The 25,432-nt window shown below is 42.7% G+C and overlaps 1 protein-coding gene across 2 annotated transcripts in view; it reads right to left on the bottom strand.

The window, feature by feature from the left end:
• Positions 1–13,729: 13,729 nt before the first annotated feature.
• The window catches only part of PRKD1 (protein kinase D1), a 225,965-nt gene continuing 214,262 nt past the window's right edge, over positions 13,730–25,432 (bottom strand). For both annotated transcript variants that reach the window (XM_074996914.1, XM_074996915.1), the window contains 2 exons: positions 18,268–18,353; positions 13,730–14,686 (listed from right to left, as the gene is read on the bottom strand). In XM_074996914.1, the coding sequence (XP_074853015.1) occupies positions 14,468–14,686; positions 18,268–18,353 (305 nt within the window). In that variant the 3' untranslated portion in view covers positions 13,730–14,467. The remainder of the gene's footprint in view (positions 14,687–18,267; positions 18,354–25,432) is intronic.

Genomic DNA, 25,432 nt, shown 5'->3' with positions numbered 1-25,432 from the left:
TTACACATATATAATGGATTTTGTATGCGAAAATGTTTATCAATGAACCTTTTGGTCACTACCTCATTTATGGGGCATCCAACCTCCAAAAGTTCCTAAGTGACTTGGGAGCTTAAGTCCACAGTCAGAGGGTAAATCAGACACCTAAGTCTCACGTGAAGTCAATGAGATTTAAACTTTTAAATTCAAGATCCTCAAAGTTACGTAGTCTCCTAATGCCATTGAAATCAATGAAAATTAGGTATCTAAATACTTGAAGGCCTCTGTTCACAAAGGCTGGGTTTACACTGGAGAGTTTTGCTGACAGAAGGGGCTCTCTGTCCACATAACTCAGGGAGCATCTACATGCTTAAAGCATTCTGTTGACAGATTCTCGACAGAACTTTGCATTTGCCTCAACAGTATTATCCCTCAAAAATTTGAGGCATAACAATCTCCGGATATAGTACTGTCGACAAAAGTGCAGCGTAGACACGTCTGTCAGCAGAGAGGGCTTCCCGTTGCCCCATCATTATCATCAATAACCGTGGGCTCAGCGCCTGTTGGTGTCTTATGCCTCTCTCACTATTTCCTTCCATCTTTCCCTTTCCAGTGCAGAGTGGCTTAGTTTCTGTAGACTAGCTCTGCACCAATATACTACATCATCTATCCATTCTCTGTGGGGTATGCCTCTCCTATTTGAGCCATCCATTATGACGAATACTAGGGTCTTGATTTTTCACTTGTCATTCATTCTGCAAATATGTCCAAATAGTTGTAGCTTCTGTTTTATAACCTTTTGCAGCAGGTTCTCTTTTGGTTGTATCTTCCTATATAATTCCTCGTTGGTGACCTGCCATTCTGCTTTCTGGAACCAGAGGGTAGTGCAATCTGGCAGTTCTCTGTCGACAGATCAAGTTGTGTATAGATGTAATCTGTCGACAGAGGGCCTGTCGAGATTTCCCTCTCAACAGTAAATTATGTCAATAGATGCTTCTAGTGTAGACATAACCAAAGATAGGTAGGTGGGCTCCTTGACCCATTTTTCAGTTCCACTGCAATTCACAAAACTTCCACTCACTTGCTGCCTAAGCCTGTAGATAAACAGACTCACTTGGTACCTAAATTTTTGCACTAAGATTTCCCTCTGTGCCTATATTTCTGCCCTTGGCATGCACACTGCTGCCTCACTCTAGGCACCCACAGGTGCATCACCTGTGGAAACCCATATCTATCTCAGAAGATTTGCTTAGAGGACTCCCACTTACTGAGGTCCTGTTCAAAATCTGGCCAAAAGAGAAGGTACTAGCTGCCTTTCTAATGTCTGACACAGTAGTTAGAGTACTGAGGCGGACTGGGGAGACCTAAGGTCAATAAGACCTTCTGGCAGAGAGAAAAGAAAAGCCTGGAAAAAGGTCCTCCTATCGCTTAGAATCATGTACTTATCACTGAGCTATAGGGCTATGATGGTTTGAAGCACCCTCAGTTTCTGCTGTAGAAATTTATACACTTTGGAGCAGTACTTAGAGTCATTGGGAAAACAAGAGAGCACAAGGAGAACTGATTATGTAGGCTGGTGGTTAAGGCATCCTCCTGGCAAGTGGGCAACCCAGCATCCACCCACCCTGCACAACAATTATTTAATTCAAAGTTGAACAGCTTCAACACAGGGAACTGAGGAAGCTCAGCTTAGAAGAGCCAACTGCTTGGTAATTAGATCATACTTCTGAAAGACAGAAACACCCTCTCAAATCTTTTCCTCTTTTCCACTGCTTGAGGAGGATGGGGGTATGGGGAGGAAGAGAACTGAACATGTGTTTTCTACACAGAAGGGGAACTCATACATCTCAGGCTGATGAGGAGCAGCACCCCTGCCCATGTTTCTCACCCTCTCTGGGGGGCCCATGATCCTTTCCCCTTTCTTGCTGATCACATGGGTCAATCTCCACCCACTGTCCATCTCCTGACTCCAGCTCTTCTATCAGTTACTTACTGGTCCATTTTATGGGCTCATCTCTCATCCTTCTAAACCATCAAACAGACCCATCCTGCCTCTCCATCAGACATGATTCCATGCTCCCTACTGGATCATTGTTGACCCCTCTCTGCTGAGGGAAGGGAAAGGAGGGGGTCTGGGAGGCTGAGCAGCTCAAATGACTCAATCAGGTAGTATATGACCTTAGGATTGGCCTACTCCTTTGACTGGACTCCCTGCAAGGAGGTCTGGCTGCTATAATCCTACCCTCACACATCACCAACCACTGCAGGTAAGGTCCACCCAGGGTCTTCCTGTGGGACATCGCTGTCTGCATAACAGCTAAGCAGGGGTCCTCCCCATTTGTGGCAGAGCCCAGTGCAGCCTGTGGGGTTGGCTGTGTTAGTAGGGAGTTTGCAAGAGAGAGCCAGGTTTCCTGTCCAAGTTGCCCTACCAGGGTGCCTGCTGGGGGCAAGAGCAGGATAAACATATGAGATAGTTATATAGCTGGGGTGTGGTCAGTGTTAGGGGGTGGGGGCTCAGGCTGAGCTGAGAAAGGGAGGAAGGGAGTGTATGGGGTAGTAATGTCGAGGAAGTGCAGTGAGGGGAGCAGGACAGTGTCACAAGTTTGCAGACCTCTGATGTCTGTTAAGCACTCAGCCTAACTGTGTTACTCTGCCAGAGAGACTGAGCCAGCCCAGATTCAGCTAGGTATACCAACTTGTGTAAATAGCTGGGCACTGCTTAATTAGTTAAGGTACACCTGAGCCTTATAAAGGTTATGTGGACTCAGGCAGGAGAAAACACTGGGAGGAAGTGTCTGGGAAAGAACTCCCCAGGGAAGCTGGCTAGGAAGTGATTCCCAATGGGTTTCCCTGAAAAACACGTTTCTGGGGAGAGGAACAGTCCCCAGAACACAGAGGGGAGGAATTCTCCTGGGAAGGGTGGGCTGGTGTGAGAGCTCACCGTAAGACGAAACCAAGGGAGTGTTCCTAGATGGGAAAGGCTCTGTGAGGGAAGAACAAGGAATGCAAATTCTCAGCAAAACCTGGCATCACCAAGTAACAGGAATAGCAGATAGATCAAAGTAACTGCCCATTAGTTGAAGGGCTATCGGGGTTTGCCCTTTGCGGGAACCTTGAGCCAAGAGAAGAGACACTCCTCCAGCTGATGACAGGAGACGCAGGCTCTAGAACAGAGTGCTGGATCAAGAAGACCTCTGTGGTAAGGGACCTGGCCATTACTTGGGTAGAGGTACTGTGATTAACTCAGCCCTTTTCCTGTTTCAGCTAAGGCAGTGGAATGAAGGCCTATTTATGTAATGTTCCACCTTTGGGATGAATGAACTATTTCCCTTGAAGGGGCATTTACCTATAGATATATGTCTCACAGTACGTATCAAAAGCCAGTTAGGGGAAACAAACACAGAGATATAGTTGTGGTGCTGCACAGGGCTGCCAGGGGTGAGGTCACCCATTAGAGTGGTCCGGGGGGAGAGACTGGCATCAGAGATGGGAGATGAGGTGAGTGTCGAGAAGTATAGCCCCACTACAACCCGGCTTTCTGTGGTTGAGACAGAATCTACGGACCTCTAAAGGTTAGTCTATGGTCCTGTATTTCATGAGCTAAAATCCACCTAGCTATTAACCAAGGTTACAGCAGCTTGATCAATGGTCTATGTGCCACCAGAGGGAGACAGAGCCCCACACCAAACGAGCACTGGGGTTACACTAGACCACCAACACTGGTTGAATTTCTGTTGTAATATACAGTAGCCTGCACTAAGCTATGTAACCAGCAGGCTTGCATGGAACTGTAGTGGATAAACTTCAGTGAACAATGGATTCCCCCAGTACTTGTTTATTCTGCCACTATCAGTGTTTCATATACAATATTTTCCTGTATGGAAGGTAGCTGTCACTCTAATATAGATCATTTAAGTCTAACAGCATGGCACTTGTTTGTTTGTTGTTAGCTCTAAATTTGCTCCTGCATTCATCTGTGACTATATCTTAAATACTCCCATATGAATTAGCATAAACCCAGCAGCTGACGTTGTACAAAGCATGGCTGAAATACAGACACACTTGTACTTTCTCAGTACCTGCAAACAGCTTTGCAAATTGGCTCAGCTGTGAGAGCAGCTTGTGGAAGAAGCTGAGAGAAAGGGGAGGAACAGGAGAGTTATACGTATGTCTTAGAGCTGGAAGGGACATGAAGAGGTCATCAAATACATTCCCCTGAACTCATAGTAGGACCTATCACCATCCCTGACAGATTTTTTTGTTTTAAATCTAACCTGCCCTAGACCCTTGAAAGGCCCCTTCAGCGATTGAGCTTGCAACCCTGGGTTACCAAGGCCAATGTGCTAGCCACTGAGCTATCCCTGACCCAAGAATTAAAGGACACCCAGGTGTTTGAGTGGGCTCCTGACAATCTTTGGGAATATGGAAGTGAAGTGGAAATAGCCAGAGGGAAAAGGGATCTGGAATAGTTGAAGCTAGAAGACCAGAAAGAAGAGACTAGCAAAAGAGAAGCTGCAGCTAGGCAAGAGACATAGGCTCTGACCCTGAGGTGAACTTTAGATTGCTCCATTAATGGAACCTCACTTAAAGAGGAGACAGTTTGCATGGAAAAGGGAATATCACCAATGGATTCCCCACAGGGTAGGCATTCACTTACAGCAATAAACACCTTATTTGTGCAGTGGGAAGATGGCTGCTCTTCATCTAACAAGAAGTCCTGACCCTATGTTGGACATGCCTGAGGACTAGGGACACTGAGCTATAAGAGATGCCTTCCATTTATTTTCCCTGCAGATGGGGGAAGATGGGTGCATGGAGGATCTGTGAGGGACGACACCCCAGATTTGCTTTAGCACATTTTGATGTTGTTGTTTTTAAAGGAGCAAGGTTTGGTTCCATGTAGATTGTTGGGCTTTGGGGATGAAGAATATATGAATTAAGCTCTCTGGCTGAATTGGAAACACCTGGTGAAGGCTGAACTAACATTTTTGGACAGCAACAGTGAGAAATTCAATTTCCTATGTTGGCTAATGGCAGATTCTCTTAAGAAAAGCGATAAATATTTGAACAAGAAGTTTCTTAAAATATTTGGCAAGCATCACAGCTCAAATACAGAAAAGCATCCCTTGCTCCCTGTAAAAAAAAAAAAAAAAAAAAAGAAGAATCCTTTTCATAGTCACTGGTTTGGTAGCTAGTTTGAAAGAACCTCTTATGAAAATGGATTGTTTATATTCTTGGTTCAACTATGTCTTCAAACACTTTATCATCAGTTGTACGAGAGAACATACAAACGTCTCGTAGCTAGCAAACATATCTTCTAGGATGTTTTGGCAGGAGTCACCTGATGACATTGTTACTCATTGTCTCACAACTTCATTATTGTATGAGCACTGTTCAATCTTTGAGGTAGTGCCCTGTTTTCTGATCCTTACTTTTAGGAAGCAGCAAGGGACTTTGCTCTCTGCCTTAATCTAACCAGAGTCAGTTTTGGGCCATTGTTGCTGAGTTTGAGATTTATGAAAGAGTTTACTGGGTGTTGCTTGTGACAATTGGTGTTCAAAGGCTGGTGGACACACTGTAAGTTGCACTACAAAAATTCACTGCTTCTCATTGATCTCTCTTCCAGGAAGAATCTGGCTTCCAAGACCTCTATGTCAGTTAGCCCTCAGAGGTGAGACATACACAGGAATTTCTGTGTGGGGGTGGAGTTTCTGTGGAGGCAGCGAGTGCTTTTTTGTAAATGTGGAATGCAACTTTTTTAAATATAAAGGAGCTGCGATGACTGTGCGTAAGAGAGGTTAATGAAAATATTCAGTGGAAACAAGTATCAGAGAGGTAGCCGTGTTTGTCTGTAGCTTCGAGAACAACAAGATGTCTTGTGACACCTTATAGACTAACAGATATTTTGGAACATAAGCTTTCGTGGGCAAAGACCCGCTTCATCAGATGCATCTTTGCCCACAAAAGCTTATGCTCCAAAATATCTGTTAGTCTATAAGGTGCCACAAGACATCTTGAGTGGAAACAGTGACTGGTAAAATGATTTTGATATAACATATGAACATTTATACAGTAATAAAGGTTTCATAGAAATTACCTTCTGGGATCTTGCTGTAATATCGTAAGTGAAAAATAATATTTCCTGGGGCCCATCCCTTTCCTGTTGCTAACAGCCAAGGGCATGCTTGGAAATTTAGTCCTTTCACTGATCCAGGGCCAGGTCTCTAGGTAGGGAGTTGGCTGAAGAACTGCATCTGCCAGAGTACCTTGGGTTCCTCATTTATGCCCTGCAGGCTCCCCCAGAACAGCAGATCAGGGAGGGAGAGAAATTGGACACTGGTAGGAGGAGGGTTGTATTCACATCCTCTGAACACTGAACCCCGCCTCGCCCCACCACCTGCATACAGGTCTGGAGTACTTAGTCTACCTCATCACACTCTCAAAAAATTTAGGATGCCAGTCTATGAACAATTCCTATCGAACACTGATAAAAGGAAATTGAGGAAACTTATCTCAAACCAATTCAACCGGCCTATTTCTCAGATTTACTAAACTACACTGTAGTCATAAATCAATAGCCAGTGCACTTTTAAGTGGACTTACTTTTAAATATATATCTCTTTAATTACACTAAAGGCCCAGTGCTCACTATATCCTTCAGTTTTGTATGTGGCCAGCTTTGCTAAATAATTTTTTTCCCCATAATTACAGGAAGAATTCTTCATAATTAATTTTATTAAATCTACTTACCACAGATGAATTTAGGTTCAGCTTCTCTTAAAAATCAATCTTTTTTTAATTTTTATTTCATCCTATATTTTGGCTTTTCCCATTTGTCAACAAATTTGCTGGTTGTCAGTCACATGACAGCAAATTCAAGACAGGCTGGGGAGTGGTAGCAGGGAGTGAGTGAGAGAAAGATAAGCAAGATAGTTTCTCCCCACTCCACTTGTGCATAAAACAGGAAAACTTGATGAATGGATACTTACCAAATGGAAACAAAACAGTGCTGCACCAAGTGGCAGCACTGGTCACCAAAACTAGCATTTTGTCTCTGGAAAAAATTCAAGAGACATCAGCTCTTCTGAGAAGATACTTCCACCATGGGAGTACTTAGAGTTAATTTAGTGATTTTTTTTTGGTGACTAAAAGAGAGAATGTGAGGATTTCTATTTGTTTCAGAATAGTTAGTAGAAACCTGGCAGCTACCAAAATAGTGCTGCAGGTCCCTGTAGGAAAAAGAGCAGAAAAAAAAATCAAGTTTACAAATATAAAATGGGGAGTAAGTGGCAGACCTTCACACTATTGACAAAGATACAGTGGATCACAAAATGTGATGCGACTGTTAAAATAGGCTAATATATTGTTTGTGAATATTAACAGGAGCATTATATGTAAGACAAGGGAGGTAGCTGCCCTGCTATACTCAGAACAGTTTTGGACACAGATTTTAGGAAATATGTGGCTTAAACTGAAGACAGTCTAGAGAAGAGATGCAAAAATGATAAAGGCTTAGGAAAACCTTACCTGTGAGGAGAGGTTAAAAAGGCGACATGTAGTCTTGAGAAAAGAAGAGTGAAGGGGGATATGATAATCTTCAAGTATTTTAAGAGTTATTACAGAGGACTGGCCTCCCAGTCCTATTTTCCTGTTATCCCAGAATAAGACAGGACAAAAATCAATAGGCTTAATTTTCAGCAGGGAGATTTAGGTTAACTGGAAAGTTTCCATCCCCCACACCCCCAATATCTATGTATATGTCTACACAGCAAAGTTATGCCGAAATAACAGACATTATTTCAAAATAACTATTCTAGGCCATGTCTACACTAGCCCCCTCCTTTCAGAAGGGGCATGGTAATGACAGATTTCGTCAGATGCTAATGAGGCACTGCCATGAATATGCAGTGCCTCATTAGCACAATGGCAGCCGTGCGCAATTCGAAAGTGCCACTTTCAAAATGCACATCGCCTGTGTGGACAGTGGCCTTTCAAAGGGACCCCCTGGACTTTGAAAGCTCCTTCTTCCTAAAACCAAATAGGAAGAAGGGGCTTTCAAAGTCTGGGGGTCCTTTCAAAAGCCCCTGTCCGCACGGGCAGTATGTGTTTCTAAAGCGGTGCTTTCAAATCATGTGCGGCTGACATTATGCTAATGAGGGGGCTGCATATTCATGAAAGCACCTCATTAGCATCTGCCCAAATCCCTCATTTCCATGCCCCTTCCGAAAGGAGGGGGCTAATGTAGAGACAGTCCTAGTGTCTACACACCGCAACTGCTATTTCATAATAACTATGAAGTAGCAGTTGGCTTATTTTGAAATTGGTGCTGTTAAGACAGGGAATGGTATATTTCAAAATGAGATATAGCGTATCCAATGGCTCTGTTTCATAATAGGCTCTGTGTGTAGATGCTGTATTTCAAAATCGCCAAGTGCTATTTTGAAATGCATGTTGTGTGTAGCAGCATTATTTTGAAATAAGCTCTTCCAGAAGAGATTTTCCGACAAAACGTCTGTCGACAGAGTGTGGCCATACACTATAGCGGATCGAAAGAGCAATCTGCTCGATTGACAGAGAGCAGCCGACTGCCCAGCCATTCTCTTGACAAAACAGCCAACCAGAAGCACAGCAGACAGGGCTGCCCAGCGACCTGGAAGCCCTGTCTGTTGACAGAGGGCCCCCCAGAGCGTCCACACAGCTTTTTTGTCAACTGAAAGGCACTCTTCGTCATTTGGGAGAGGCAGAAGGTTGTTGGCAGAAGTGACAAGTTTTGTTAACAGACTGTTGACAAAACACATTTTGAGTGTGGACGTGAGGCAAGTCTTGTTAAAACAAACTTGCTAGTGTAGCTGTAGTCTTGGCATGGTGGATCACTTACAGCAATAGAACCCTCCTTGTTGGGATAGTGTCTACAGTGAAGCACTACAGTGAAAGTTATCTGACAGCCTTCTGTATGGCTAAATGATGCCATTTGGTACACACCACCTTACAAGTGATTTTTATAACAGGAATAAAGAACGCTCACAGTTCCTGTTTTATTCTCTTGTCAGCCCTTTTTCTTCAATAACTACAAAAAACTTCCAGGGTGGTTATTTTAATCTAATTTTGGCCTTCTTCTGGCAGCAGTGAGTGAACTTGTATTTAGCTTTTTAATTCCCCACCCACAGTTGAGGAAAGCAGTCTGCAAAGACTCTTCCTCCCTACCAGAGTGTGTAGTAAGGCACGCAGCAGCTGCCCATCACTGCTGATGTTTGGGTGCAGTCCATTAGATGTGCAATAAATTTGATAGCATTATACCGTTCCTCCAATTCTAGTGGCAACTCCTCCCTATGACAGTATTGCTAGACCCAAGCATTCAAAACCACAAGGCAATTCTCCACAAATGAGTGTCTTAAAAATCATGAAACATAAATGCTGGGTTCTTTTTACTACCTTGATGTCTTGGAATGTTATAGGGTAAGTGCAGGCAATAATTTTTAATGGGGGGGCACTCCGAGGTTTTGGAAAGTGGTCAAGGGCTGCACTTTTCTATGGAGGGGGTATGGGATCTGGGATTGTTGTTAGGTGCAGAAGGAGTTTGGAGTAGAGGAGTGTGGTGCAGGAGAAGGAGTGGGGGTCTCAGAGGGAGCTTGGGTGAAGGAGGGGATTGTGACCTGGGGCAGGAGACAGAAGTGCAGGGTGCAGGAGAGGGTAAGGGTGCAGGAGGGGATGGTGGCGCACACCTGCACATGCCTCAGTGCACATAAAATTTATTCCACATATTGGTGGGAAAAATAGAGAGAACATTGTTCAAGAGCCTGGTTAGAACCGCACGTCCTGAGGAATGTGTTCCCATCAGGGCCTGTGCAGCCATGCCAAGATGTTGATATTGGAAAGTCTTTTTTATGTACAGAAAGTATTCTTGAATAGGATGGACTAAAAGGGAAGGATTCTCTGAGATTTAGGGGGGGATGATTATTTTTTTTGAGGGGGCAGTCAAGGTTTTTGGAGTTTTAAAGTTAAATTCCTTGTTTTGTATCAATAGGAACTGAAAATACTTTGCTCCCTTTGATGATACTTTGACCCATTTTACCCCTCATTCAGCCAAACATCCAAAGCAGGCCTAACACAAAATATTCCAATGTCTGAAAATCTAGACATCTCTTGCAATTTGGTGTTTTGTACAGTAACTAGTCTGTTTTACTGGGGAATTTAATATTCATTTTAATTTCCACCAATAAACAAGATATATGCATAAACTTTGAACTTTTTTTGCTCTATGACTAACAGGAAAAATGAAACTAAATTATAATTACATATTTTTTTAAAAAATATATTATATCTCAGTTTTTAAGTGCCTTATGCTTCAAAAACTGGATAATCCTGAAGCATGGTAATAAAAGCTGACTGGATTGTCATCCATACAGTAAGGAGTTTTAGATCAAAACCAATTAATAAACAGAAAAATAATGCCTGTGGCAGAAAGTAGTTGAGAGAAAGTAGTTTCTTTTTGCCTTAAGTTATTGTGGAACATTTCTGTTAGCTATCCTAATCACCAAGGCTATATCTAGACTGCAAGTTTTTTTCACCAGAAGTTTGTGTCGAAGATAACTTACAATAAAACTCTTGTCGACAGAGCGCATCCAGACACCAAGGCGCATTGAAAGAGCAATCCACTCTCCTGACAGAGAGTGGACAGATAGCTCATCCACTCTCTTGGCAAAACGGCCACCTGAAACCAAGTCAGCAAGGGTAATAGGTCACCAGTTTCTTCCAAGAGCCAGTCCTGCATAAAGGGGTCCCTTTAAGTGCATAGATGTGCACTTAAAGGGACCCCTCTGGACAGCCACTGCCTGCCCCTACTGCAGGCTTGCTTACTCCTCTGAGACACAGAAAACCTTTAGCAATGCGTACTGTGCTTGCCCTGCATTTGCAGGCAACACAGCTGATCCCTGGGTGCCATCCTGGAGCTGCCCTGGGATTGCGATGGCCCCACACAGACATGCCATGGTTTGTGCTGAATTTTCTAGAAGCTGCCTTGCTGTTCCTCAGCAAGATCAACCCCAAGATCAGCTTCAGGAACATTGTCCTGGTTGCAGGAGTTACACACTGGCAACCACACCACACAGTGGGCAGGTGGCTCTGGAGGCTCCACACAAGTTTGGACTGATTGGACAGTCTGATCATGGGGCAGTGGAACAACCAGCGGTGGCTCCAAAACTTCCACATGCAGAAGCCACATTCTTGGAGCTCTGTGCCGTGCTTGCCCCCACCCTCTGGAGACACATAACCCTGTTGCAGCCCACCATCCCCATGGAGAAGTGAGTCACAATCACTCACAACCCTTGACAGCTACCAGTCAGTGGGCAAATAGTTTGGTGTGGGGAAGTCACCACTGGGGCCCCTCCTCATGGAGGTAATGCACCCTGCGGCTGCAATTCCTGCATGGTGGTGGGGTGTCCTGCTAAAGGGCAACCCTTGGGAAGCGGAGTCAGGAGTTGTGAGGGATGGAGGGTGGGCAGAGGGAAGCCCTTTCCCTGAGGATCATCCCACCCTCACACAGATCTGCTGCTAAGGGGTTTCCTCACAGCGGGGGCTCCCATAAGGCTGCGGGGGAGCAGACGAGAGAAGGCCGAGGATTCCCCAAGATCCCACGTATTCCCTCTCTCAGTCTCTGTTCTGTGTGTTTGGTCACCACCCTCTGCAGGTCATAAGGGCCATCAGCTCAAGCCTGCTGCAGAGAGTCATCTGTCTGGGAGACCTTGATTAGGTCATGGGTGGATTTGCTATCCTGGGTTTCCTGAACTGTATCAGAGCCATTGATGGGACCCACATCCTGCCTGCCTCCCACGCCCTGGGTGTGTGACAAATGGAGCACTCACTAAAGGAACACTTGCCAAGCTTGGAGGAGGCCCAGGAGGTGTCCTGGCTGCTAGGGACTGTGTCCAATTTGATGACCAAGCTGCTGGTCTCAAAACTGGGCTTCGGCTGCTGCACTTCTTGTGACTGGTCCTCCTCCTCGGGCTCCTGTTCAACAAGGGGTGCATCGAGCTCTGAGTCCAGGCTGAGGCCAGGGGGTGATGTGCTTCTCCCTCTCCAGGACGAGGTGCAGCTCCATATAGTAGAGCCAGGTTGGGGGTTCTGCCCCCCGAGCATCCCGCGCCCACACATACCCCTGCTGCAACTCCTTCATCTTGGTGCACACCTGTTCGAGGGTGTGGCGGGAGTTGCCCAGTTCTATGAGGGCCTCAGCCATGCAGCTGTATATATCAGCGTTGTGGTGCTTGGCTCTGGGTCCAGCGGGATTTCCTCCTCCTCCCCTAAGTCCAGCAGGGCCTGGATCTCTGCCCCACTCCAGGATGGAGCACACCTCTTGGAGCACTAGGGAGAATCCTGGGACCCCTGGGGCTGCTCCCTTGAGGGCTCGGGGGGCGGGGGGTCATGGGGTGACTGACAATCAGCCATGCCTGTTTTGTTGCAGAGGGCGTGCGGGAGAGACGCATGTTGCACACCTGTTCAGCTTCCTGATATGGGGTTCCCTGGGTTCCTTGCAGCTTTAAGAAAGCCCAGAGGCAGGAACCATAGAACACTGATTGCTGTGGACAGGCTGTCCACCTGTGCAGCTGGGGCACTCTGGAATGTCCACACCTGCCCTTTGTTGACGGAGCTCTCTCGACAGAGGCATTCTTCCTCATGGTGAGCCGGGTACGGCTGACGACAAAACCATTCTGTTCCATTGACCTCCTGAAGACAGAATGTGCTTTGCAGTTTGGCCACTCCCTGGGTTTTGCTGACAAAACTCTGAAGTCTAGACATCACTGCAGTGTAAAACACTTTGCATGAAGCTTTTGGCATGGACATCTTCACAAGAATCCCTTATGGTGATCATGTGACTGAGCAGGGTCACAGGTTCCACCACATTGGCTCTGCCTCCTAGTGGCCTTTCCTTGGCAATGACACTGCCCACAGTGGCCTATAGGGCAGCTGCATGGAAAGGAAAAGTGGCTGAATTACTTTTCTGGATAACCTCCAACAGCTATAGGGGAGAGAATATGAATCCTCAAGCTCACATACAGCTACCCTACACTAATTGAAGGAGTCAAACTGAAAGAGAAAGCAAACATCTCCATGCATCCAAATATTTTTTCCTCAGTCTCCTGCTCCTGAGACCCTATTCCTGTACTCACTGAAGTCAGAGCTTTCAATAACTTAACTGGTGCAAAAATCAGGCTCCAAAGAGCATGTTCCAAATTGGACTGCACTGTGTATATGGAATCATCCAAGTAATATACATACAGCCATCTCTTAAGGGGAATGTAATTTTTGACTATATAACTCATCCTTGTATTGCAGATGGCACATTCTTGCTCCCGGGTGGAAGGGCTCCAGGAGTGATTCCATATAACTCACTTCCACAGGCTGAAAGAATAGTCTGCAAGATGTCTGAGACTTGGTCTACACTAGGCAGGTTAAGTTGATTGCAGATACACAATTCTAGCTATGGCAACTGCGCAGCTAGAATCAACTTATCTGCAATTGACTTACCTGGCCATCCTCACTGAGGAAGACTGATGGGAGAGTTTCTCCTGTCGACCTCCCTTACTCCTCACTATTGCAAGGTGTACAAGGGTCAACTGCCAACCCGATAGGGATGCACAGAATTGACCTGTCAGGTGCATGAAAGCAAACCCCCGGGTAATGTAGGCATGGCCTAAATCTTAACGGATTCAGGATAACGTTAAAAGAGTCACCATCAAACAATCTATTTCAGCAAGACTTTTTATTGAAAACATACACAAAGGCAACATGTTCAGCTTCTGAATTTACATGTTAGAGTGGAATGGTTTAAGAAAAGTGGAAATACAATTGTTGTATGCTGCAGTTTACATTACTAAGGCATTTAGGCTTTAGAGCAGACTGCACTCTGTGTGTGTGTGTGTGTGTGAGATTGTGTCAATATAAATACACATACACAGACGGTGCATCTGACTGGAAACTGTACAGTATTATGTAATGTAATTTTCACGCTTTATCTCAATATATTTTTCCATAGCAAATAAACCCTTTATCCAAATGGTAGAAGTTGTTCACAGAACAGCAGTAATAATCTACTCTTCAAGAGTTTTCTTATGCTTACAATACTAATGGCGCACACACAACAGAGACTGGTATGGAAAAGTTCTCTTACCAATATGAGGCTCAAGTAAGAAACACTAGTTTGCAAAGGCACAGCGGAGACAGGTTTTAATGCATTTAGTACATGAATTATTCACAATAACAAGTTTAGTGTATCTGGGAACTTTTGTTAATACAACACAGTTGGTCACACAAAATAAAAATGCTTCTGTTGATTTGTCTTGGCAACTCAGATGCATCAACAGTGGTAACAGTATAACAGCTTTGTTCCCATCTGACAGCAAATAATAGCAGTTCTGCAAGGCAAATGTTAAACCTGACCGTATGTATTTATTAATTCCACAGTGTTTTGACAGATGATAGGGGATGGAACTTAAAGGATGCTGACACGCTCACTGAGGGCTTTCATCTCTGCTTCCTCAGGCTCAGTATTTTCATTGTGGTTCACACTTGGCTTGATAAGATGTTCTGGATACTGCAAACCATGCTCTTCTGCATACTGTTCCCATCGTGAATCATCACTTTCATGGGTGATGTAACGTTCTCCTATTTTACATTCAAGCTCTCTTAAATCTAACCAGGTTTGATAGTCCTGCACAAAAAACAAACAAACAAACAAACAAAAAGGGCAGGGGGAGTAATAGTTGGAGTATTTGTAGAAACAACTAATCCCTCTCCCAACAGTGTGAGAAGGAGCATTTAGTTTTGCTGCCTGAATGCTTCACCTCCCTCTTTCGTTGCTCCCTCTGACTGGAGCAATTACTGTAATATGAAATTACCCTGCATTGATGGTTATGAATTTCTTTCCATAGGGTTGTGTAGTAAATTCACTTAATGAGACTGTGATAATACACTGTACCATCTGAGTAGTACAGGGATGTCTCAGAATACTGCATTGTATCATGGAGTAGGGGCTCTTATAGCATTTGAATAAGACTGCAAGAAAAAGAAAAGCACTCACAGAAATCAAATTGATGCCCTTTCCCACCAAGTATGCAGCATCTGGGGGATTACACCAAGCTCTTTCCAAACCCTGGCTAATTTACATCCTAACATACCCCATCAGATGTATGATAGACAAGGCAGTTTCTCAATCTCAATGAATAGTAATTGGTGATGAGATCAGAGTGGGCTTGGACATGAGGCTCTGATTTTTCAAACTGAAAGCAAGCTCCAGTGCACTCAGAAACACATGTCTGCCTTTGATTCCAAAGCAACCTTGAAGTTTTTTTGCATGATCAGTTCTCTGGGTAGAGAGAGGGTATAGGGCACTGGACAGGGCCTCAAGAGCACTTAGTTCAATTCTCAGCTCAGCCACAGATTCCTGTGTGACTTGGGAAAAGTGCTGAATCTACCTTGTGCCTCGGTTTCCCATCTCTAAAATGGGGAACCCTACGTCAAAAGGGTGGTACGAGAAAAATCTGTTCATTACTTAAACTCAATTTTTTAGCTGGTTCATAATGGAAATCTTCATATTTAAGAGATTTACCAGGGTGGAAGGGCTCTATCACCAGTGTAGATATCTTTTCACAAGAGAGAGAGCAGAAGAAAGTAACTCATGGCAAATTTAAAGGAAAATGGGGTGTTAGTAAAAGTACATAGCCTACACACAACTAAACGATGTGACAGGTTCAGTAATAATACAGGATAAACATCTCTAGTCAGACACTCTCTCACCTGGCAACACATCTGTAATCAAGCATGATTTTAGTTATAGCTGGATGACCACTTTTCATCGGTGTGGCCAAGTTTCCAGTGGTTCTATAAAGCTTGCTTATAGCCACTAGTCCTGGCTCTCAGTATTCAGTGCTATTATTTATCTCTCATTTACCCCTAAATGTCTTGTAAGACCCCAGTAAGCAGTGTGTTGGTGATGCTGCTAAGCAACATTGACCTCCCATTGTCTTGCAAATTCTCTCATTTGGCTCCAGTCAGGTCCCAGACGTGCTGGATTAGAGAGGTTCAACCTGTACTTACTTGTTTAAACCCTTATACTTCAAGTGAATCATAGGTCCTCTACCTACTTCTCTCTGTCTCGAGACAAAACTTCTAGCTGACTCCAGGAGTACCCCAGTTGTCCTTCTTCAGTCTCAATAGATCTTCTGCACATTGTCCGAGTTCTTCCTCTTTTGCGTTTTCCTTATGGGTTCCATGTGAGAGCTTGACAAACTATGCTGAATGATATCAGGGAGGCAGCTGTCTGAGTCCGTTGCTTTGGAAACAACAAGAAATCCTGTGGCACCTTATAGATTAACAGATATTTTGGAGCATCAGCTTTTGTGGGCAAAGACCCACTTCATCAGATGCACCTGATGAAGAGGGTCTTTGCCCATGAAAGCTTATGCTCCAAAATATCTGTTAGTCTATATGGTGACACAGGACTTCTTGTTGTTCTCTATGTAAATGATGGTTTTCAGAGTGTGACCTAGCCATACCCACTTTCTTCTCTTGATTTGAACATCAAGTGGTTCTTGTCCTGCTCTGTTCCAAAGCTCCTCATTTGTGAGAAAGTTTTGCCATTTGATGTGAAAGATGTACTGCAGGCATTTGTTTACGAATGTCTGTAGCTTGTGATTTGAAGCCTTTTCGGTACATCAAGTCTTGCACCCATACAAGAACACTCTTCACATTTGTGTTGAAAATCCTCAGTTTCGTCTTTTGTCTTTATTTGTCAACTCCATATGGGATGAAGAGTTTTGAATGCAGCTGTTGCTTTCCCTAACCTTGCAGTGATATCCTTGTCTGTATCTCTGTCTCTGCCCACAGTACTCCCCAAGTAGATGAAATGCTCCACATCTTCCAGGTCATCCCCTCCTAGTGTGATGGTGGTGTTGTTGAACTGGTTGATCCTCATTGTCTTCGTCTTTCCCTTGTTAATGCTCAATCCAATCCTCTAGTCACTACACAATATGTAAAGACTTGCTACAAACCAAGCACCTCCACATTCATTGTTATGATTTTCTGTGGCTTGTCATTCAAAGGGGAACTAAAACAGTATATAAAATACCTAGTCCCTGGTAATAGGAGAAGAGACTCAAAAATATTCCTGTGTTTATACTTTCCATCTATGGAAGGTGATTAAATATCACAGTCTTGGGCGATATATAAGAAGCTACTCATCCTCATGTTATACAAGCTATAAAAGAAGCAACTGCCCCCAACTTTTTGACGGTATGTATTATGCTCCAGGATTCTCACTGCCTCATGACTATTTGATAACTCTGTTGGTATGTAGGCTTTGGCTTCAAAGTCTAGCAGCTCTTAGTATACATGGCAGTACTTTTGAGGAACAAAATTGGATCCTTTCCACCTATCTCTTTCAGCTTGCTGTTATGAGGTGATGAGCATTTTCCATGTCTCTTGAAGTGTGCTAGGCAGGCATCTCTCCAAGTGTCTGTTGACTTCAGTGAAAGATAAAGGACTTTCACTAATTAGCACAATCAGGCCCTGAATGGTGACTCTCTTTGATGGGAGACCCAATGATAACTATGTGCATCCATTTAATCTTCTCTATTTTACCCTGCTGTAAGTTTCAGCTGCTTCCAACTAAGGTCTCAATATGTAACTGACTGGAAGACAGTGTCATTGGATAGCAAAGCCTAGGATTTAAAGTGAGAAACAGGTACTGCTGGACACAAAGTTTAGGAACAGCTACTTGTAAAATTTTGTTACACTGAAAATAATGATGCATTCTTGAAGACACACTAGAATTTTGCTAATTCAGACTGGTGCAGGGGATACCTGTTGCCAGTTAATTTGCTGTGAAAATAAACAAATCAGGAGCAGATCCAAAGCAGAATGAAATGGAAGTCTATCAACCATAATGAGTTTAAGATCAAGATTTAAAAAAAACAAACAGAATACAAAACAGGTTCTGTATCACAACGTATGTTAGTCAGTTAGTTTGACAAGCTTATTTTTTATGATAATATTTATAGTGTACCAGTTTATTGTATGTTAGCATATTTTGTAAAAGTAACGATGCCTTCATACTATCACACTCTCAAAAAGAAATAATATTCTGTGCAGAGAAAAGGCTGCTTGGAATTGAGAAAAGTATCAGGTTCACAGAATTAGCCAGAGTCTATTCTTATTAAAGACTAACAAATGTTGTTTCTGTTTAGAATCTAAATAAGAAAAGGGGGAAAAAAGCAGAAAATTTTGCAGCTTTACCTGTAACCAAGGGTGGCTTAGTGTCTTGTCCACACTGTAGCGCTTTCTCATTTTCACTTGCAGCAAATTATTTATGAGATCAATAGCTGAAAAAAAATAATTTCAGAAGATATCATGCTGAAATACAAAAATTGAGTAGGAAAGAGCTCACAGGTCTCAGGCAATGAGTTTCAGCTGGTCTGACCAATTCAGCGTAGTTATAACCTGTATCTAAACTCATGTTATATATGTTATTGGCAAACTCATAACTCACTGACCATTAATATTCTTGTGATATAGGTACACAGTGTGGATTAAGAATGTTGGGTCTAGTCTGGAATGATGATAAAATGCATTTTCCAGCCATAATAAAAGAGAGTTAGGTTTGCTCTAGGACAGGGGTCTGCAACCAAAATAGCGAGAAGAGCCATTTGTTCTAATTCAGTTACAAAACCAATACTTCAAGAACCACAATGCATATGAAGACAAGACAGTCCTTAATAAATAATGCCAAACCATACTTTTTGTCAGCCCTATTTTAAGAGAATAGCACACACAATGATTTGTACCATTTAGAAAGTAAACTTACACAGCCATTTCCAGGCTTAATCTGCCTGAGCCCAAAACTCCCCCCCCCAATCCCCAGGTTTAACCGCTCTCAGCCCCAAACTGCTCCCCCATCCTCAGGTTTAACCCCTCTCAGCTCAAAACCATCCCCCCATCCGCATGATTAATCTGCATCAGCTCCAACCTACACCCCATCCCCAGGATTAACTTGCTTCAGTGCACACAGCTCCTCCATGGCCACCACCTCCCCCACCCTGCTGCTCCCCACTGCCTCCTCCTCCTCAGTGGAGATGGGTGGCTCCAGCAGGGGCAGGTTCAGCTGCCCCTTTGCCCAACTCTTCTGCAGGCTTAGTAATTCCCACATGTGCCAATGGGTGGCTCCCTGCCCTGCCAGCTCTCTCTCTCTTCCAGGGCTCCCTGCCCTGGCACGGCTTTCTTCTCTGGGGCTCCCTGTCGCAACTGACTGCTCAGTGGCTCTAGAGGCTGCTGCCATTTAAACAAAAAAAAATTAACACAAAAAACCAACCTCCCTTAAATTTGGCAGGCAACTGAATTTAGTTATTTTGTTTAAGAAAGAGGCATCAACCTCTGCATCTGTAAGAGGAGTCAGCAGCAGCAGCGCTCAGAATGGCAAGTGGCTCCTTAAAGAGCCACATCTGGCTCTGGAGCCACAGGTTGCTGACTCCTGCCCTTTGCAAAGGAACGTGTATTTACTTCTCTGACCTGCTTGGCTATCAGGCAATGTTTCAGTTGAAAATCACATCTCAACCTTAACCATGGAGCCACTAACAAGGCCTCCATAAAATAAATGTATCTAACCCAGTGTAGTCTTACTTTGTAAAGAACTAAGTTATTATTCATTATTGGAAATGCACGTCATCAAATGAGAGAATGCCTTATTCACCATCGTTTTATTACTTCTTTCCAAGAGTGATGTAAAACATAGATGGCATTATGGCACGTACACCTCTTGTTATAAAGTGATAACATAGCAAATGGATTGAGGCATCTAAATTATATTTTAAAAAGCTAAAAGTTCTGCAGCTCAGACAATAAGATTTTTCATTTTATTCAAAAGAAAATGGGGAAGAGAAATAGGAACAGTATATACTCAACATTGCAAAGCCAGTACAATAGTAATTCTGGGACGTAATGCTACAACAGAATCCAAGAGGGTCATCCTAATTAAATGCTTAGTGTGAGTCTGGTACATTTAAAAGCACACTGTATTCAAGAGAAGCCATGCTTTTGCCTTAAACAAAAGCTTTTCAAGGTGTTTTCTTTTAAGGAAAAACGCTGAACTGTGAGAGGTCCAATATGGTAGTGAGCCAACTGAGAGCAAAACTTTGAATGTAAGCTGAAGTTTGAGACCTGAATTTGTTACTTTTATTCAAAATTTCAAAAATAAAACATTAATACAAATATCTATATGAAATTCTTCCTTTCTGTAGTCAAACATATTCTCCCTTGTACAGGTCACAACTCAAAACCTGCAGCACTGAGAAGGGAGAAACTGAAAACAAAGCTGGCTAATCTATTGTCATTGTTACAGATGAGAGTTCTAAAGTAAACAAATGTTTACACGCAATTGCATTACATCTTTTAAAATTGTGACACTCTGGACTTTGAGAAAGAGGATTCATTTATTTGCCAACTGATTACTACATTAGCTAAGATAAAGGACAGAGCATGAAGAGTAGTAAGTGCAACCTTCATATATCTCAAAAGATGTCTAGAATCTGGTTCAATGAGAGACAGAGAATAGATCTGCTTCTGGCATTTCCCACTCTTTTAAAAATCTGGGTTTACAATTGGGACAGCTGTTTTAAAAATTAAAATGAACTACATCCATAAATCGAAAAGCATATAACCTGTCACTGTTTTTGCAAGGTAAGTCAATTTAGCACACTGTGTTACCATCTCTGACAATGGATACTACATATTGCTGTGATTCACGTATGCATAATATAAATGATCAAATTCTCTGAGACTGCTTTGGGCAGCATGGCTGTATTTTCTCTTTCACTGCTTTAAAGTCCATAAACATTGCTCATTATGATGTTGAGGACAGTCAGAGCTGTGTTAATCACTTCCAGTGGAAAGTTATACATCACACAAAGATTTTCAGCATACTGAATATTAAAAAGTATTTTTTACTTATGCAGTTAAGACCTAATGGATGTACCTAGCAAGAACACCAAGAACAATATTAATCTGTGCACAAGCCAAAAAAGTGAGGTGCAACTTCATAATAACAAACAATTAGAAGCTCCTCTTCTGAGTCACCATGGTGAGTACCATCATCCTTGTCACTTCAAGATTATAACAAAGACACAATGCTTAACTCATCCCTCCTCTAGACCCTCAGATCTAAGTCACATGTAAATCTTGCTGTGTGTTCCTGCAGAACGTCTGGACAGTCCTATGCATCTACACAGATAAAATTCTTCTGGCAAATCTCATCATCTCATGGTATTGCAACCTCCTCCTTTATGGCTTTGACAAATCCTATGTTCATCTTGCCCCATTTATATCCATTCCAAACACTTCTGTAAAGATTGTAGCTCATTATTTTGACATCTTCTCACTGCCCTCTCCCTCTCTGTATTTGCATTCCTCCCGTCTCCCACTTTCACCACCACATCATGCACAATTACTTCCCTACACTTACAAGGACCTGCATAGCATATACCCACCACACCCTTCATCTCTCACGGGCTATGAAGATATCTGCCTTCACTCTGCCAATTCTGCCAGTCTTGATTGCCCATTTCCAAGGAGTACTTTCTGAGCACAGGGTGGGGGGAGGTGAGGAGGGGTGGGAGAGGGCAGCACAGGAGAAAGCATGAAAAAGCTCTTGGTAAAAAGCCACTTCATTGCCACCTTCAAATTTCTACTCTTCCTACTTTCTCTCTTCTGCTGTCATGCCTACAAAAATGTAACAATGACTAGGCAGCTTGAGTGCTGTAACCTCTGCTTATCATGCTAATTAGTACATTCCTGCTGTTCATTTGTGGTCCCCATATGTAGTAAATGCTTTACTGTATACGTAGAGCTCACCTGCACCACTACATAAGTCAGTGTGATTTATGTGGCTCAGGAATGTGCAAAAGCCAAGATAGCTTTAGCTTCTTGCTGAAGAGGAGTAATTAAGGAGATCACTTTCCCTTTGGCATAGCATGTCTTCACCAGATGTGCTATAGTGGTACAGTGCTTCACTGACCTAATGCTTCTAGTGTAGACCAGCCCTTAGACTCTAAGCTATTCAGGTCAGGAATAATTTATAGGTTAAGTGATTCTGCACATGCTTAACACAGCAGGAGTTGATCCTTGACTGAAGTCTCTATTCACTACCACAATACAAGCACAAAAGATCATCATAAGGGGGGAAAACCCCAGCAAGAAGTGTAAATATATTGAAAGCAGGAAGTGTGACTTTTTTACATAATTAGTTTTCCTCTGGTTCTGCTCTAAAACACTGTTTATTATGCTTTGACAATCTAAACACGAATAACAGCAGTTTTTAATAAATCACGTGTCCATTCTAGTCATTGTTCCTTGGAACAAACAAGCCTGTCAGTATTTTTGCAATATGCTTCTTTGGCTTGCTTTCTGACCCTGGGTGACTAGTTCAGTAACCACAATAGCTTTCTGAAATATAATCCAAGGGTTACACTATTCCATTTATTATGTGCAGAGCAATATTGACCAATGAACAATGACAGTTATATATTCACCTATAAGTCACTCTAGCTGCTTCTACACAGCCCCTCCCTTTTCGATGGGTCATGCAAATGAGTGAGATTGGAAATGCAAATGAGGTGCGGACTAAATATCTAACTATAATATATCTAAATATCATGTGATCTGGCTTTGAGAAGAGCCATTTCCAGACACCAAAGCAGCCATGTAAATGGGGTTCCTTTGAAAGGAAACCCCACTTCTGAAAGCACCCTTCTTCCTATTCTGTTTCAGGAAGAAGGGTACTTGTGAAAGCAGCGTTTCCTTTTAAAGGAACCTCATCCACACGGTTGCTTTGGCTTGCAGAAATGGCTCTTCCTGAAGCCAGATCACACATGAATATGCAAATGAGGCTTGAGATATTTAAATCCACACCTCATTGCATTACCAATCTCACTTTTTTGCAGCCAGTAAAATGTAAATTTATGTTTTTGGGAAACATAAATAACCTTCAATATTATATTTAAGGCTCCCTTTTGGAAAGGTACACAACACAAAATTTCCTAAGAGGTGCATGCCCTACAATAATGACAACTCCCCTGACCCAATCTACATGTCTGATAGCTTTATAAACCTGATGGAATGGTAATCCAGGTTATATCTCTGGAAATACGAAATCGTTCACTAAATGTAGTGGTATGTGGTTGGGGTAAGGAAGAAGCTGGTGGATGACATGAAAAAAACTGTTACATTCTAAGATCTTGTAGCTAAGCAATTCTTTCCAGAAACTTGGGAAACAATTGTAAGAATGTTCTTTAGAGCCGAACAATTGCATTTTCACCCTCCGATTTTGTGTTTTGTAATAATAACCTGTCTTCATGAGAAGTCTCTCTCAAAAAGTTATGTATATATGTATTAGTGTTTGGGCATAACTACTCTTATAATTTGTTGTGGGTGAACTCCAATTATTTCCCGTGTCCACAAACAAAGGTAGTGACTTCTATTTTATTTTATTTTTTGCAAAGCATAAATTATTACTTCCACTTTGGAAGCCGGCTGCTGTTCAATGGCTTTAAATTCTGCCATATAATGGAAGTGACCAGGAGTACTGTGGTGATGTAATTTCTTTGATAATCTTGCATAAAAACATTATGATGAGATATTGAATGGCATTAACTGGATCTACCGACAACCTTTTTGTTTATGTCCTCTGTCGTCAGTTACTGTCAAGCCAGCCTCACTTAATCCCTGAATTCCACTGAATTGCTCTGGCCTTCAGTTGCCAGACTGAAGGCTTTATTCCGGTTTCTCTAGGGAATTTGCTAAGTTTTTCTACAGACTTATCTTCTAGCTATTTATCTCCTCTGGACCCGGAAGCCATCGATTATCTCCTTACTTTTAGTTCCATCTGGAACCTCTTAGACTCTAAATTCATAAGACCTAAAAGGGCTTCTCACCTGACCACAGGCTACAAGAACTAACTTCCTCGAAATCAGTTAAGGGTAAGTCTACAGAACAAAACAAAAAGAAAAAACAAAAACCAGAAAAAAAACCCCAAACAAATAAAAAACAAACAACCCCCTCACAAACCCTGCAACAGCAAGCCTCAGAGCTCTGATTTGCAGGGTAAGAAGTACTACAGTAGGGCTATGTCTGTACTAAACATAGCAGTCAACAGCTGTTAGGCAATTTTTAGCTATACTAACTGTGTAGCTAAAATCAACTTATCAGTAGTCAATTGCTATGGCCGTCTACAAGGAAGAAAGTTGACGGGAACGTTTCTCCTGTTGACTTTCCTTAATCCTCACCGCTTGCAAGGAGTTCCAGGGTCTATGTTGACCCCACAAAGTAACATTTCGGACGTGCATGAAACAAAACCACAGAAGATCGACCCTGAGCAGGTTGATCTTCCATGGTTGTGTGGCTGCAGGCTGGGTGTGTAGGCATTCCTGCTCTAGCGTAAGTGAATGACTTATAGGAAAACCATATAGACTAGTGGAGTATGCACTGAAGTTTGACATGATATATATACACCAGTGCAGCTGAACAAGCTTTGAAGAGACAATGAAGACATGCTCGGTAAAATGTTATCTTGGAGACGGGGATAGACATCTGAGTTTCCTACCATAAAAAAACAAAAAAAGACTGTAGTAGTGTGGCTCAAGGCTCAGGTCTACATACTCATGCCTACACTGCACTGCTAAAACTAAGCACAAGGTTTCCTACCTCCCCTGCCAGGCTTCAGAGACACAGATCCAGTCCAAGCAGGAATATCTATGCTGTGTTTCAACTATCAATGTAAGTATCCAGAATGTAATTTTAGATAAGAATTGGCCCCAAAACTGATAGCATGCAACTGGTTTTAAATCAATGGCTAGCATTTAGATTTGAGAACTTTGTTTAGACCATTTTAGAGATCAAGTCAAGATTGCATAATTCTGAATTGCATTCAGATGTCAATTGTCTGCATGAAAATTCAGATTGTTGTGACTGAGGATTTTGGGTTCAGCTCCTCTCCAATACAAACTAACTGCAAATATATAAAACAACCACAATGTGTAAGTAATTTTAAAATTCAACTATCTTTAGAATTAATTGCTAAATTTTATGGCATTTCCCCACTCTTATATATGATAAGCTCAGACTCTCCATTCTGCAGAATTATACCTAGTAACTCTTCTAACTAGCGCTGTGACCCTGGAGAGACAAACCACCACAGTGGGTAGGTTTTCCATAGCTGTTCCTACAGAATCTTCACCTGTGAATGTAGAGATTGATCTTCTGCCTGCTATAATAAGGATTTGTGGGAGACAATTTCCAGCTGCCTCTTCTGTGTTGATTGCTGTCTGGCTTACCTCACTACGGCCACACAGAAGACTGTGCACAACACTCAGATTCAATCAGAATGCATAATATCAAAAGTTGTGGAGGTTTTTTG

This window comes from Carettochelys insculpta, chromosome 6 (assembly GCF_033958435.1).
Source record: "Carettochelys insculpta isolate YL-2023 chromosome 6, ASM3395843v1, whole genome shotgun sequence".
Classification (NCBI taxonomy): domain Eukaryota; kingdom Metazoa; phylum Chordata; order Testudines; family Carettochelyidae; genus Carettochelys; species Carettochelys insculpta.
The sequence above is the reverse complement of the archived record's forward strand: the minus strand, read 5'-3'. Positions and strand labels throughout refer to the sequence as shown.